Genomic DNA, 14708 nt, shown 5'->3' with positions numbered 1-14708 from the left:
GGCGCCCCTTTCCTGAGGTTTTTCTTGACCCCTCCTCTGGGCTCCTGCAGTCCTCATGCTGCCCTCTCACAGCACCTATGACACTTGTCATTTCCTCCTCCTTCCCTCCCCCAAGGAAGTGAGGCAGAGGGCAGGTTGCAGGGGCTGCTCCTCTCTGCCTGGCCCTGGGCCCCTGCAGAGGGAGAGGGTGGCAGGCCCTGGGCAGCTGGTGGTTGGGACTAAACCCAGGGCTGAGGGGTGGAGGCTGGAACCTGTCCCAGTGGAAGTGTCCCTTTAAAAGCTGCTGGCCCGCCGGCTTGGACGCCTGCTTTACCTCCTATTCAGCTGTGGCTGCAGCTGCTGTGCTGACTCATGTGCCCCAGCAGACAGCAGGAGCTGGAGGCATGGGCTCCCCGGGGGCCCTGGCGGGCTGGGGGCTTCTGGATTACAAAACGGAGAAGTATGTGATAACCAGGAACTGGCGGGTGGGCGCCCTGCAGAGGTTGCTGCAGCTCGGGGTCATGGCCTACGTGGTGGGGTAAGAGAATGGCTCCTGGGCCACACTGGCTGGAGGGATAATGACTCTTAGTCCTGGGCTGAGGGTTGAGGGTTTGACTCTTCGGGGGCTGAGCTGGTGGTAGCAGAGGGGAGCAGGTGGGAACAGGGGAGCAAGTAGGCAGAAGGGAGGATCTTTGTCTGTCTGGAGGTCAGTGGATACAAGAGCAAGCTGTATGCTTGTGTACTCCTTCCTGTGTGTCCACCTGCCTCCTCTCCTGTGCCTTGTTGCCAGGCCCATATTGAGGTCTGCACACAGAGCAAGATGGGCCCCCACCCATACCCAGGAGGCCCCTGGTGGGGTAGGAAGTAGCTCCTGATGTTTGGGAGAGCTGCAGCACTAAGGTCCCCGATAGAGACCACCAATTTTAGCTGGGTCGGGGGGGTCTTTAAGGAGGAGTTGGGCCTAGCCAGGACAGGAGGAGGGTGTTGGCTGGTGAAGGAGGAGGTGATGGGCATCTCCAAGCCCATGGGTGCCATGAAAGACTGGCTCTCTGATCATGGTTGGAGCTTCTGATCTGTGCAGGGTGTTTGGGGTGGAAAATGAGGCTGGAGGGGAGCCAGGGGCCCTGAATCCTGGGTTGGGAGCCTGCAGGGTGTATGAGGAGAGAGGCTGAGAGGGTGGGTCCCACTTGCTTACCATGGGCCGGGGACGTGCCACACTGCCCATCAATTCTTCCTAAGGTGGGCTCTCCTCGCCAAAAAAGGCTACCAGGAGCGAGACCTGGACCCCCAGATTTCCGTCATCACCAAACTCAAAGGGGTTTCTGTGACCCAGATCGAGGAGCTGGGTAACCGACTGTGGGATGTGGCAGACTTCGTGAAGCCACCACAGGTAGGTGCCGTGGTTCTGCTGCTAGGCAGTGACACCTCTGATACCACCCTTGCAGAGAATGTGTGTGAGAGAGGCATGTGATGCCAGAGCAGGGTGCTGGCACCGTCATAGGGCCGGGCTTGGGAAGAGCCTTACAGAGGAGTGGTGCCTGGATAGGGCTTTCTGGGATGTGTAAGGAGTGTCTAGGAGGACAAGGGGACAGCCCAGGAAGCCAGGCCAGAGGAACAGCCTTTACAGAGGCTGTACTTAGAAGAGTGGAAAGTTTAGGAACTCAAGGCTTGAGCTTGAGGGTGGGGCAGGAGAAGCGTGGGGAACCAGGGCCTTGAGCTTCCTGAATGCTCCCCTCCCTGACCTGGGACACTCCTCCTCTGGCCCTCCCACGAGGCATTTCTGGCTCCTCCCTTTACCCAGATTGCCCACAGCCTCAGTTTCTACCTTTATCCTGCCAGTGCCAGAACTGTAACCCCAGTGACCACCTGCCTCTAGCACAGCTGCCTCCTGGGTGCACACCCACCACGTCCATAGAAAAATCATCTCCCTCTCCCAGTGTGGCCTCTCTTCATCCAATGAGGGCCAAAGCTGGACCTGTCCCTCCCTCTGACCATCCCATCTCCTAGTAGTTTTCACTGCTGCCTGTGTCGTACCTGTGTGAGGCCGTGACCTTCTAGTGGGTAGTGGGTCCCCGGATGCACTCTACCCAGCAGCCAGCCTGAGCTGTCCTATATGTTATCAATCAGAGCTTGACAACCCTTGTTTCCACCCTGGGGAGACTTCCTTTCCATAGTGGTGGCCACCGAGTCCCTCCAGATCCTGACCGCTGTCACACCTGCTGCCTTCTCTCTTTCCTGGGTGTGCATTGCCCCAAACTTTCAGAACTCACACACACGGCGCTTGGATGCCAGCCACCCCGCCTGTCCTTAGCCACCGTTTGCCCAGGCAGAGTTCACCGCCTGCTCCACTGGCCCCTGACCATGTGTGCAACGAGGGGCCCGCCTCCCGACTAGCCTGGGCAGGCTCCTGGTCCAACTCAGCTCTGGATCTTCAGTGCCTGGAAGCAGGAGGCAATTGGAAAATTCTGGTTGAAGGAATGAATACAAACATGGAAGATACACTTGTCTCAAAGAGGCAGCTGTGGGCTTAGAAAAGGCCAGAAACCCAGCTGGCCTCTCTTCTCTATTTCAACCTGCCTCACTGGAGGCGCTCTCCTGGGGCAGAGTTGATGACTTGATGGGGCCAGGACCCCTTTCCCCACAAGCCAAGCTGCCAGCTTCTGGCCTCTCTCTTTTGGAGAGGGAAGCAGAGACTGACTCTGACACTTGCTTTCTAGGGAGAGAATGTGTTCTTCTTGGTGACCAATTTTCTTGTGACGCCAGAACAAGTTCAGGACAGATGTCCAGAGGTAAGGTTGCTCAGGAGCTTCCCAGCAGGTCCCTAGTTCCGCTGCCGGACCTGGGTCACCAGCCATGTCCTCCGCTCGCCTTCCCAGGTAACTGAGGGCTTAGTATATATATGCTATTGTATCCCAGGCACTGAGCGAAAACCTTTTAGTGAATCATTCCATTTAGTCTTCACAAATACCTTGCCTGGTAGGAATCACTAATGATCCAGGAGCACCTGGATGGCTCAGTCCGTTAAGCGTCCTACTTCGGCTCAGGTTATGATCTCACAGTTTGTGAGTTCGAGCCCCACGTCAGGCTCTGTGCTGACAGCTCAGACCCTGGAGCCTGCTTCAGATCCTTTGTCTCCCTCTCTGCCTCTCCCCCGTTCACACTCTGCGTGTGTATGTCTCTCTCTCTCTCTCTCTCTCTCTCTCTCTCTCAAAAATAAATAAACATTTACAAAAAATTTTTAAAAAGCAATTACTATGATCCCATTTAAGATGAGAATCTCAGTAAGGTAGAGTCACATGTTCAAGGCCGCCCAGTCTCTGGTCCTCCAAGCAGTCTTCTGGAGTCTTCCACTGTAGCCCCCTGTGAGATATCCAGGCCCCTTCCCTTCCTGGTCCCACCTCTGGGCACCTTCCAGTTTGTCAGAACTGGGTATAAGACTCAGGTGAGCTCCAATAGAGCCCTTCCTCTCTTGTATGCACAGACTCTATTAATGTGTCCCAAGTCACCTTCCATTTTTGTGGGCAAGCACGAAAACACCAGCTTATGCTGACCTCAGGGTCACTTATGATCTCTGGGCATTAAAAAAAAATTTTTTTAACGTTTTATTTATTTTTGAGAGAGAGAGAAAGACAGAGTGCGAGTGGGGGAGGGGCAGAGAGAGAAGGAGACACAGAATCCGAAGCAGGCTCCAGGCTCTGAGCTGTCAGCACAGAGCCCGATGCGGGGCTTGAACTCACGGACCGCGAGTTCATGACCTGAGCTCCACTCAGACACTTAACCGACCGAGCCACTCAGGTGTCCCGGGCAGTTTTTACAACTGTGGTCACACCAGAGTCGCTCATCCTATTCTTGTCTATTCCTCATCCAGAATTGCAGGTTTTCCACCTAAAATCTCCCCGTTGTCCCTTGCCTAAGGGTGACCCATGGATCCAGCGTCTGTCACAGTGCACAGTGCTCTTCTCTCCAGTTATGGTTTTTTTTTCCCTCAAATTTTTGTGTGTGTGTGATAAAATACATGTAACATAAAATTTACCATCTTACCCATTAAAGAATTTTTTTTGTTTACTTTTGAGAGAGAGAGAGAGAGAGAGAGAGAGCAGGGGAGGGGCAGAGAGAGAGGGAAAGAGAGAGAGAGAGAATCCCAAGCAGGCTCTATGCTGTCAGCTCAGAGCCCAATGTAGGGCTTGAATTCAAACCTCGAGACCATGACCTGAGCTGACACCAAGAGTCGGACACTTAACTGACTGAGCCACCCAGGTGCCCCGCATCTTACCCGTTTTTAAGTGTATGGTTCTCCAATTGTGGATTTTGTTTGAGCAGTTGGGACTCAGGACATAGCCTTGGAAGCCTACTTCCATGGTAACAGCTTTTTAAGATCACCTCTAACACGGGACACCTGGGTGGCTCAGTCGGTTAAGCATCGACGACTCTTGGTTTCGGCCCACATCGTGATCTCACAGTTTGTAAGTCTGAGTCCTGCACTGGGCTCCATGCTGACAGTGAGGAGCCTGCTTGTGATTCTCTCTCTCCCTCTCTCTCTCTGCCCCTCCGCTGATTGCTCGCTCTCTCAAAGTAAATAAACTTAAACAAAAATTTTTTAAATCACATCTAACATTTAATTGCTTGCAGGGCTGGGGAGTAACTGTGTGGTCACCTGTCCCCTGTGTCCTGATTGTTGGTGCCACCACAGTTGCTGGAGGCATCACATGTCCTAGGCTGGCTCTGTCCACAAAGGATGTGAAGCATGTGCACAAAGGATGTGCTTACACACGGCAAACACACACGATGTCCTTCATTTTCTAAATGCTCAGAGGACATCTGATTAATGTTCAGGCTGTAGGCTGTCCTGAAAATTTCCTGAAGCCATCATTCTGTGTTTTCTGGATCCATGTGATTTGCCTCATGTCCCAGCTTCTAGGTCTTCCTATGAAACTACTGGAGCTGGGAAGTAATCAGATCTGACAACATGGCTTCTGGAGACTCACCAGAGATCCCGCCAGCTCTTCTCGGCGGTCCTGGTCATCCGGTCCTTCCCGACATATTGGCTGTGCTCCTTGGAGACTCACAGCCTTTAGCAAACAACTGCTGAGCCTCTTGGGGGCCAGGCCTGATGCTGGGCTTGCAAGACTCCACCCCCTTTTATCTCAAGGAGCTCCTGCATAGGCAGCCCAGCCAAGGTGGCCGGTCCCGTGATGGGGGCAGAGGCTGCAGCTGCAGACCCAGGGAGGCATGTCTGCCAGCTCAGGGCCTCAGGAAGGGTTTCCCACAGAACTCAAGGCTCAAGTGGGATCTTGAGACGGTCCAGGCAGAGGGAGCTGTATGAGCAAAGGCCCCAAGCTATGTGAGATGAGGCACCTCCAGGGTCACCTGCTGCTGAGTGGGGTTGGAGCCTAGATTTGGATTCGGGTGGCAAGGGGGTAGCCCAAGACCTCAGGGGCCCTGTGAACTCTGTGAAAGAGCTAAACTTGATCACAGGAGCATGGCAGAACTAGGGATGGTCTCTGCTGAATGAATGAGGCAGATGATGCAGAGAGCGGCCCCGTGGTGGTTATCATGAGGTTCGATTGGAGGAGAGGGTGGCCCAGCCAGGGTGGAGGGGAGGGGCGGACTCAGGACACAGGAGGCCCCACTCTGTCCTCTGCCCACGTATCACGGTCCCAACCCCACACAGTCCCACTGTCTCGTTTGGCTTGGAGTCCCCAAGTCCTTCTTGCCACCCTGGCACACCGCTCCTCCTTCTGCTCCTGAGCCAGGTAACCTGGACAATGGTGCTCACTGTCAGCCTGGGGCAGAACTGTGTCTGAGAGTGTGCCTTCCTCTTTGGGGGGTGTAGGACCCCCAGAAAGGTTGCTAGTCCCCCCTTCTGACTGATCGCCAGAACGCTGTGACTGTGTCCTGTTTTACCCAAGAATAAGTAGGGGAGGGACTAGCCTATGGTCCCTCAGCAAGTGTGTGTGGTCCTGCCACTTCCCTACCCAGCCCCCTCCAACTAGGTCCCTGCCCTTTGTTCACCGTGCCCCACCCCTCCACTCTGGCATGAACTAGCCCTTCCCAGAGTTCCTTCACCTTCCCTGTTCTGTTGTCTGAGGTGGACCAGAGGATCTGGGCCTCCGGCCAGGAGAGAGCTATCAGGAAGGAAGGAGGCTTGCTCTGCCTTGGAATGCAGCACCTGCACCCCTATCTGGCGGGGGGTGGGGGGTGGGGGTGCTTGCCACCTTCCTCCTCCAACCACCTCCTTTTATTTTTACCCTCCAGCTTTGCCATGTGCCCCCAAACTCAGGGACCTCTATGCAGCTAAGGCAGGGAGGGCTGTGTCCCTGCAGACTGCAAGACTGGGTCACAGAGGGGAAACAGTCCCCGAGCCCTTGGCAACTTTGCTTTCCCCACCTCAGCACCCTTCCATCCCGCTGGCTAACTGCTGGGCTGATGAGGACTGTCCGGAAGGGGAGACGGGGACACACAGCCACGGTCGGTAACTGTGGGCCCTGTCTTCCATGGGCTCCCCTGGGTGGGGGCTCCAGGGCCCGGGCTGGGACCCTGGGTGGTTCTTGAGGGCAGGCCTGGTGGTGCCTCTGCATCTCTCCTTTCTGTCAGTGGCCCCCTGCCCTGTCTCATCCCCTGGCCCTGTGGAGATTTGAGGGCCTGGTGTTTGTTTTGTATTCTCAAGGCATAAAAACGGGCCAATGTGTGGGATTCAACGGGACCCACAGGACCTGTGAGATCCAGGGCTGGTGCCCCGTGGAGAGCGGCACTGTGCCCATGTAAGTCTCTCCACCCACCCCCACCCACCTCCAGGACAAGGCCCCAGAACCCAGGAGTCTGCCCTTCACTTCTTTACCAGCAGGAAGCCCCTACTGGTCCAGGCAGAGAACTTCACCTTGTTCATCAAGAACACTGTCACCTTCAGCAAGTTCAACTTCTCCAAGTAAGTGTGGGTGTGTCCTGCTGGCCCCAGACCCTCCTTGTGTCCTGTCTTACCTGACCGTCTGTCCCATCCCCCACCCCCACCCCCAGGTCCAATGCCTTAGACACCTGGGACGCCACTTACTTCAAGCGCTGTCGCTACGACTCACGCTACAGCCCTTACTGCCCTGTGTTCCGCATTGGGGATCTCGTGGCTGCAGCTGGAGGGGTCTTTGAGGACCTGGCATTGCTGGTGGGTCCATGGGGGGAAGAGTTCCAGGAAGGCTCAGGGAGAGGGTCCCGGGGCCTGCGTGCTGGTGAAGCAGCGAGCAATGTGCTGTGTGCAGGGAGGTGCTGTGGGCGTCCGAGTCCACTGGGATTGTGACCTGGATGCTGGGGGCTCCGACTGTCGGCCCCACTACTCCTTCCAGCTGCAGGAGAGGAGCTACAACTTCAGGTGCGGCCCCTACTGCCCTCCTGCTGTTCCTTAGCCAGGTCCCCCCACTGTCCTGTGGCAACCAGGACTGGCCACACCCTGGCCCAGCTCTCTGGAGAGTCCATTGTGTGTGTGAGGAGGGCCCCAGGGGCAGGAGGGGTGTCCTAAGCTCTGGTCCCCCAGCACAGGCTCTGTCCAGCCTCCCTCCTGATCCCATCCCCCTTCTGTTCCCTGGGACTCCTCAACCCCCCCAGCCCCTCTCCCACCCCACCCTGCCTCTAGCACCTCCCTCCTCGGCTGGGGGGGGGGTTCTTTTTTACTTTTCCCTTAGGTCTTATCTCAAAAATTTCAAAAACCTACATAAAAATGCAAAGCCATATACCCTCTATCTGGGTTCACTAGGATTTTTTTGGTTTTGGTTTTATTTTTTATCATTTTGCCACATTTGCTTTCTCTCTCCCTCTCTAGAACGAGCTGGATAGAGTTAGATAGATTTCAAAGGGAAGCATTTTAGAGTAAGTGGCAGACATCTGACACTCTTCCTCTCAACACTGTCCTGAGAATGAGGACCTTACCCACGTGACCACGGTACCACAGTCACACTCAATAAATTTAACATTGGCAGAGTAAATCGAATATTTACTCTGAATTTCTCCAACCATGCCAATAATAGTCCTTTATCTTTTTATTTTCTGATCCAGGATGCTTTCAGGGATCTTGTGTTGCATTTATTGTCATGTCTTTGAGTCTCCTAAACAGATCTCCGTCAACCTGCCGGGAATCCTTGTCACTTCCTGTCACCTGGTCATTGTCACACATACGCGCACACAGCCCCCAGGCCTAGAGACCATGTCCCTTGACATTGCTCACTGGGCTTTTCCTGGCCTGGCTTCCTTGACCTCCCCGGCCCTTTGCAATGATGAGGGGCTGGCTCCCTACCCACATTCTGCTTCCTGCACCTCTGTGCTCTTACCTGTCCTACTGTCTCTGTCTAGAACACTCCTTCCTGACCCCTGGAAGACCAGCCTCAAAGTATCCCTTGTAGAAAGCCCTTCCCACCCAGTTTCTAGGGGTAGTGAGTTCCCCCTTGCCCTTTGGACTCACACAGCCCAGATCTTGCCTCCCTACCTGCCCCCTCCCCCAGTAATAGTGTCTATGTAGGGATCCTGCTGTCCCCTCTGTCCCCTCAGCAGGCAGGGAGCTTCTACGGGGCAGGTCCCAGGTTGCCTTTTCCCTGGGTCCTCAGCAATGGCACAGGGGGAGACAGCTGGGGATGGGGGTTTTTAGAATCAATGGATGGGTAAGAAGGAGGCCTGGGAGGACCAGCCCAGCCCAGGAGTGGCAGCAGAGCAAGCCACCAGACTTTCCTACCCTCAGGACAGCCACTCACTGGCGGAAAGCCTCAGGTGTGGAGGCTCGGAGTCTGCTCAAGCTCTATGGGATCCGCTTCGACATCCTTGTCACTGGGCAGGTAGGAGGTGTTGGGTGAAGGCAATGGGTGGTAGGAGTAGGAGGGGGAGACGGTCATAGCTCTAGAGGCTCAGCCCAGGTCGGTCTCAGGCAGGGAAGTTCGGCCTCATCCCCACGACCATCACTCTGGGCACCGGAGCAGCTTGGCTGGGTGTGGTGAGTCTGACTAACGTGGGCTCCCTTTGGTTGCAACTGCGTGCCCAGGCCTGCCCAAGTGCATACCTGAGCCCCACCCCCCGCCCCCCACTCCTCTCCCGTGCATAACGTTGTCTTGTGGTGAGGGCCAGGGAGGTGGTAGAAGGGCAAGTTGAGGGCCAGGGCACAGGTCTGCCCTGCCTTTCCCAGATCACCTTCTTCTGTGATCTGCTGCTGTTGTATGTGGACGAAGAAGCCCATTTCTACTGGAGGACCAAGTATGAGGAGGTGAGCCACGGACCCGTCCAGATCCTTGGGTTCTGTTACACCTTGGAGGATGTTGGTCAGAGCCCTGATATGATGTTCTCATTTGCAGGCAAAGGCTCCGAAGGTGACCACCAACCCCGAGCAGACAGAACCAGCTTCTGCACCCCCGTGCATGGCTGCCCAGGTGTCTTAGAGGGGACCCAGTCTGGGAGCCAGACACCGACACCAGAGTGACCGTGCCAAGGCTCCGGTCTCCCACTCACTGGCCTGTTCCTGAGGCCTGCAGCTGTTCCCTGCTGGTTGTGGGGTGGGGGTGGGGGCCCACCTTGGGGACCTCCTGGGCAAAGCCCCAGCAGGAGCAGGTATGGGGGAGGGGAGAATTCCACCCTCTACTCCCAGACAGACTGTCTCTCCCCTGACTCCAGCTCTAGCAGGATGCTGCCTGGGGGAGCCAGAGAAGCCAGTTTCGTATAGAGACCTGCAGCAGAACAGGAGCCACAGAGAAGGGGAGCCCCTGGGATACGCACATGACAGGGCAATGGTCCAGTGGGGCTCCTGCTGTGTCTAGGTCTAAAGAACTCTCTCCCAGCCTCCATCACCAGTGTTTTCAGAGGTGGCCTACTCACCAGCTGTCAGCACTGACCCTCCCACTGGCAATGGCGGACTCCAGCCCTCCTCCCCCTACCTACACCCCATCTTAGGTAGAACCCCTCCCTCTCAGCTGTGCCCCGCTGGGGTCTGTGCAACTGGAGTCTAAAGCAAGGTAGAAAGAAGCCTGACAAGAGGGGTCAGCTGCTCCCATGTTGGGTTGCCTGAGGTGGGCTCCTACCCAACTCTGGGCCTCATCCATGGAATGAGGGGTGTGTAGGAAGATAATCCAACCCCCTGGCACCCCAGGCAAGGGCACAGGCACCCTTTGGTCTCACACCTGCCCAGCTTATGAGCATCAGCTCCTTCTTGGTAGTAGCCCTTGGGGTGTGGAGGGTTGGGATGGGGAGGAGAAGGTGAAGAGGTTGAGTTAGTGGTCACTGGATCCTTTGGGATCTTCTATATGCCTCCTCATTAACCCCCCAGCCCTGGAACCTGCTCACTGGAGCCATGGGGTTAGGGAAGCTGTCCATCTGCTACCCAAGGTTATATCTAAGAACCTGTCAGGGCATCTGCACGTCCCAAAGGACACAAAGACCCCCAGTGGGCTGGCCTGGTATCTTTCAGGGTCTGAGTCCTGCCTGCTGGAGAAATCCCCCACCCCCCACAGCCCCATATCAGTAGGGGAGGAACAAGGGCTGTAGGAGCCAAACTCCTTCCTGCTCCCAGGGCAGAGGCAAGGATTTGGGAGTACCCACCCCAGGGAGGCAAGGGGCTTCTTTCTCATGGGTCCCTGGTGACCAGGGGTGTGCTGGCAGTTTGGCGGTGGAGCAACAAAGGCCAGCTGGGGAAGACCAGGGCTGGCGCTCAGGCTGAACTAGCATCTGGGAGGCACCTGGAGCCCCAGCAAAGCCTCGGGGTCTCTGCTGCTTCTCAGTCCCCAGAGCAACGTCCATGGGGAGGCAGGTTCAGAAGAGCCAGGGTGAGAGGACATGGCTCTGAGGTGTGGTCATTGGAGTTGGGGTCACATGTACCTGGTTGTCCTCAGGGCCCAACGAAAGCTGTCATAGCTGCAGAAAGTCAAGAGTAAAGCCTGCCAAAACCAGCAGTTTCCTGTGTAGTCCTTACAATGTAAGCAGCCTTAGCATTTCCTCAGAAGACTCCTGGGGTGCTTCTAGGCTGCATTGGGATGGCAGGGAGGAAACCCAAAGCCCAGCCAGGGACCTCCCTGAGTGGAGAAAGAATTCAGTGTTCAGGGAGGCCAAGGCAGGTAGAAACCATGGTGCTGACAATGGACAGGAGAGAGCTGCACAGAATGAGCTCTGTGGACGCCAACAGAGAGTCCCACTTGAGTCTACAGTGGGGCACCACTCACTACTCAAGTGTGAGGGACTCCTCAGCTCACATTTGTCATGATGGTAAGGTCTCCTAACTCACATAGCCCTGAAGGGAGTCCTCGGTGGTGGGGTCAAAAGAGGCCTACGCTGGGGTGCCTGGGTGGCTCAGGTGGTTAAGCGTCCAACTTTGGTTCAGGTCATGAGCTCATGGTTCATGAGTTCGATCCTCACGTTGGGCTCTGTGCTGTCAGTGCAGAGCCTGCTTCAGATCCTCTGTTTCCCTCTCTCTGCCCCTCCCCTGCTCTTGCACGCACTCTCTCTCTCAAAAATAAACATTAAAAGAGGCCTATACTAAAGGCTGTTTGGAACTCACCTAAAGCTTAAAAACAAGCCTCAAAAGGAGCAAATTGTTTCTAGATATTTAATAGCACCCCAGAAAAAAAGCCTAAAAATATTTAAGGGAATACCAAAAAGAACAAACAAAAACAGAAAAACCCTAGCGCCCAACAATTTAAAATTCACAATATCAATCTAAATTTACAGGTATAAACATACATGCGTGTGTGTGCACACATGTGCATGCACATACACACAGTATGTGACCATATGAAAAGAAAAAATAATCGATACAAACAGACCCACAGATCCATAAATGACAGATGACAGAACTAGTAGACAAGGACATTAAAATAGCTATTATGTATCCAGATGCTCAGGAAGGTAGAAGAAAAAATGAGGAATGATATAAAAATCACCTAAATTGAACTGTTAATGATAAAAAAAAAGAATGCCTGAAGTGAAAAATACACTGGATGGAATTAACTGCTGGAAGAGATTGGAGGATGACAGAAAAGTACTGGAATAGGGGCATCTGGGTAGCTCAGTTGGTTGAGCATCCGACTTCGGCTCTGGACATGATCTCACAGTTCGTGAGTTCAAGCCCCGTGTAGGGCTCTGTGCTGACAGCTCAGAGCCTGGAGCCTGCCTCAGATTCTGTTGTGTCCCTGTCTCTGCATCCCCCCTGCTCTGTCACTCTCTGTCTTTCAAAAATAAGTAAAACGTTAAAAAAAAGTCTTTTTTAAAGAGGCAAAGTAAAGACTTTTTCATACATCAAAAACTGAGGGAATTAATAATCAGCAGATCACTACTACAAGAAATATTAAGGGAATTACACCAGACAGAAGGAAAACACTAGATGGAACATTGGAACTACACAAAGGAATGAAGAACACCAAAACTGCTGAATATGTGGGCAAACATAGAAGACTTTTTATTATATTTTAAAAATATAATTGAATGTTAGGGGCGCCTGGTGGCTCAGTCAGTCACGTATCTGATTTCAGCTCAGGTCATGATCTCAGTTTGTGAGTTTGAGCCCCACATCAGGCTCTCTGCTGTCAGTACATAGCACACTTTGGACCCTCTGTCCACCTTTCTCCCTGACCCTCCCCAGCTTGAGTGCATGCACATGCACTCTCTCAAAAACAAACAAAATTTTTAAATGAAAATAAAAATATATACAATTGAATGTTAAAGCAAAAACAATGATTTATTATGGGGCTCATAGCTCACATAAAATTAAAATACCACCAGGGCACCTGGGTGGCTCATTCAGTTGAGTGTCGAACTCTTGGTTTTGGCTCAGGTTATGATCTCACAGTTTGAGTTCAAGCCCCACATTGGGCTCTGCGTTCACAGTGTGGGGCCTGCTTATGATTCTCTCTCCCTCTCTCTATTCCCCTCCCATGTACTCTCGTGCTCTCTCTCTCTCAAAATAAATAAACTTAAAAACATAAAATAAGATAAAACCAACAGTGGCACAAATGGAAGTATACTGCTGGGACATGGTATAGTATCACTTGAAAGCAGACTGCAATAGACTGGAAATGTGCTCTATAATCCCCAAAGCAACCACAAAAAGATAAAATGAAGTGGTATAGCCACAAAGCTAATAAAAAAAAAAGATAAAATGGAATTATAAAAATCCAAAGAGGTAGGAAAAAAGAGGGAAGGGGGAACAAACAGGAGATAAACAGAAAACAAACAATAACCTGGCAGATTAAAACCCAACCATACTAATCATCACATTAAACATCGTTGCGAATTAAATGAAAATACCTAATTAACAGGCATATTGTCAGAGAAAAAAATAAGACCTAACTATAAGCTAAGTACAAGAAGCCCAGAGATAGGTTAAAGAGTAAAGGATGGAAAACAATATACCAGGCTAAGGATAAACCACAGGCAAGCTAGAATGGCTGCATGAACAGTGCAGTTTTCATTTCACTTTATTTTCTGATGACACTGGCTTATTAGCGATACAGGCTGGCCTTCGTCTGCCAGAAGGGAGCTGGGATGGATTGGATGGGCACCCATCAGGCATTTCTTAAGCAGGTTTAGAGGAAACACGCCCTGGATGAGGCTGAGCAGCAGGGCTAGGAGGAGTGCACAGGCACGTGGCAGGGCAGGATGGCTCTCAGGCACACAGAGATGAGGTGACAAGCCTGGAGTCTCCTACTTAGCCACTCATCCCCCACTTCTCCAGGAGCGCCAAAGTGGGCTCTAACCCACTGCTGGGTGTATTAGCGAGACCTCAGAGTCTCGAAGTTCTTGGCATTCTCCTTGGTGAAGGGGGGGGCTGCCTGAGCAATACCTGGTTGACAGCACCTGGCCTGCAGGGAAGCCCAGGTGGAAAAGGACATGCAGCACGGTAGTGAGCAGGGTGCGATAGCACAAGCCAGGACCAATACTGTTGCTTTCAAAGCAAAGAATTTTTCTAAGGAAAGACGGTCGTCTCATAATGATAAAGCGACCAATTCAACAGGAAGACATAACAATCCATAATGGTTATGTATCATTAGAGTCACAGCTTCTCCATACAGAGCTTCAAAATATACAAATACATACAGAGGGGAAAGGTGAAATAGACAATCTGCAATAGAAGATTTCAACATTCTCTCATAACTGACTGAACTAGATGGAAATCAGTCAGGGTAGGGAAGATCGGCAAACACTATCAACTACATGGAGCTAAATTACATTAGAGGACCCTCCACCCAACACAGCAGAATACATTCTTCTCATATGCACAGGGAACATTTACCAGACAGACCATATTCTCCACCAACCATAAGACAAGTCTAAATAAATTCCAAATAATTCAAGTAAGAGTTTGATCGGTAGTGGGAGGGGAGAGTGGACCCCACATCCCTGAGAAGCCCTGCTCCTGCCACCATCGCCACACCCCTGGAACAGCAAGGCCAAGACCCTCAGCCGCCTCCACCCCCAGAACTCCTGACAGCAAACCCAGATCATTTCAAGCATGGGTATTATTTCTCCATCATCTAATTATGATCACATTACAGTTCAGAAATCTCAAACTACTTCAAGTTGTTTCTAACTTCCTAACTCAGCACTGTAATCAACTAGCTTTTAGAACTAACAGTCTGAAGCCTAAAATTTCTGCTTCCGGTCTTGTTTTTAATAAGTGAAAGACAAGGGGCTAGATCATGACTGATATTCTAATTCTGATTCCAAACTGCAATAGTGAGCCAGAAAAAAATTACCTTTAGAGGCAGGGACAAATTCTCCAG

The 14708-nt window shown here is 52.7% G+C and overlaps 1 protein-coding gene across 1 annotated transcript; it reads left to right on the top strand.

Moving 5' to 3' along the window:
• Positions 1-359: 359 nt before the first annotated feature.
• On the top strand, positions 360-9383 carry LOC124519786 (P2X purinoceptor 6-like). The gene is made up of 12 exons (XM_047090203.1): positions 360-517; positions 1219-1369; positions 2697-2768; positions 6372-6447; positions 6647-6740; positions 6824-6904; positions 6994-7135; positions 7230-7339; positions 8696-8789; positions 8879-8944; positions 9134-9211; positions 9300-9383. Exons 1-12 carry the CDS (start codon positions 384-386, stop codon positions 9381-9383), a joined length of 1182 nt encoding a protein of 393 aa, XP_046946159.1. The 5' UTR covers positions 360-383.
• Positions 9384-14708: the final 5325 nt, after the last annotated feature.

Source organism: Lynx rufus, unplaced genomic scaffold, assembly GCF_022079265.1.
Source record: "Lynx rufus isolate CCGP_SWC_20201006 ecotype Redwood Valley unplaced genomic scaffold, mLynRuf1.p SCAF_29, whole genome shotgun sequence".
Taxonomy (NCBI): domain Eukaryota; kingdom Metazoa; phylum Chordata; class Mammalia; order Carnivora; family Felidae; genus Lynx; species Lynx rufus.
This window is presented reverse-complemented; position numbering and strand designations above follow the sequence as displayed.

Excerpts from the sequence above, each read along its gene's own strand:
- LOC124519786 (XM_047090203.1), top strand. The coding sequence starts at position 384 with ATGGGCTCCCCGGGGGCCCTGGCGGGCTGGGGGCTTCTGGATTACAAA. Across the intron at positions 6,741-6,823 it reads GAGAGCGGCACTGTGCCCAT|GAAGCCCCTACTGGTCCAGG; the intron begins GTAAGTCTCTCC and ends CTTTACCAGCAG. Across the intron at positions 8,790-8,878 it reads ACATCCTTGTCACTGGGCAG|GCAGGGAAGTTCGGCCTCAT; the intron begins GTAGGAGGTGTT and ends GGTCGGTCTCAG.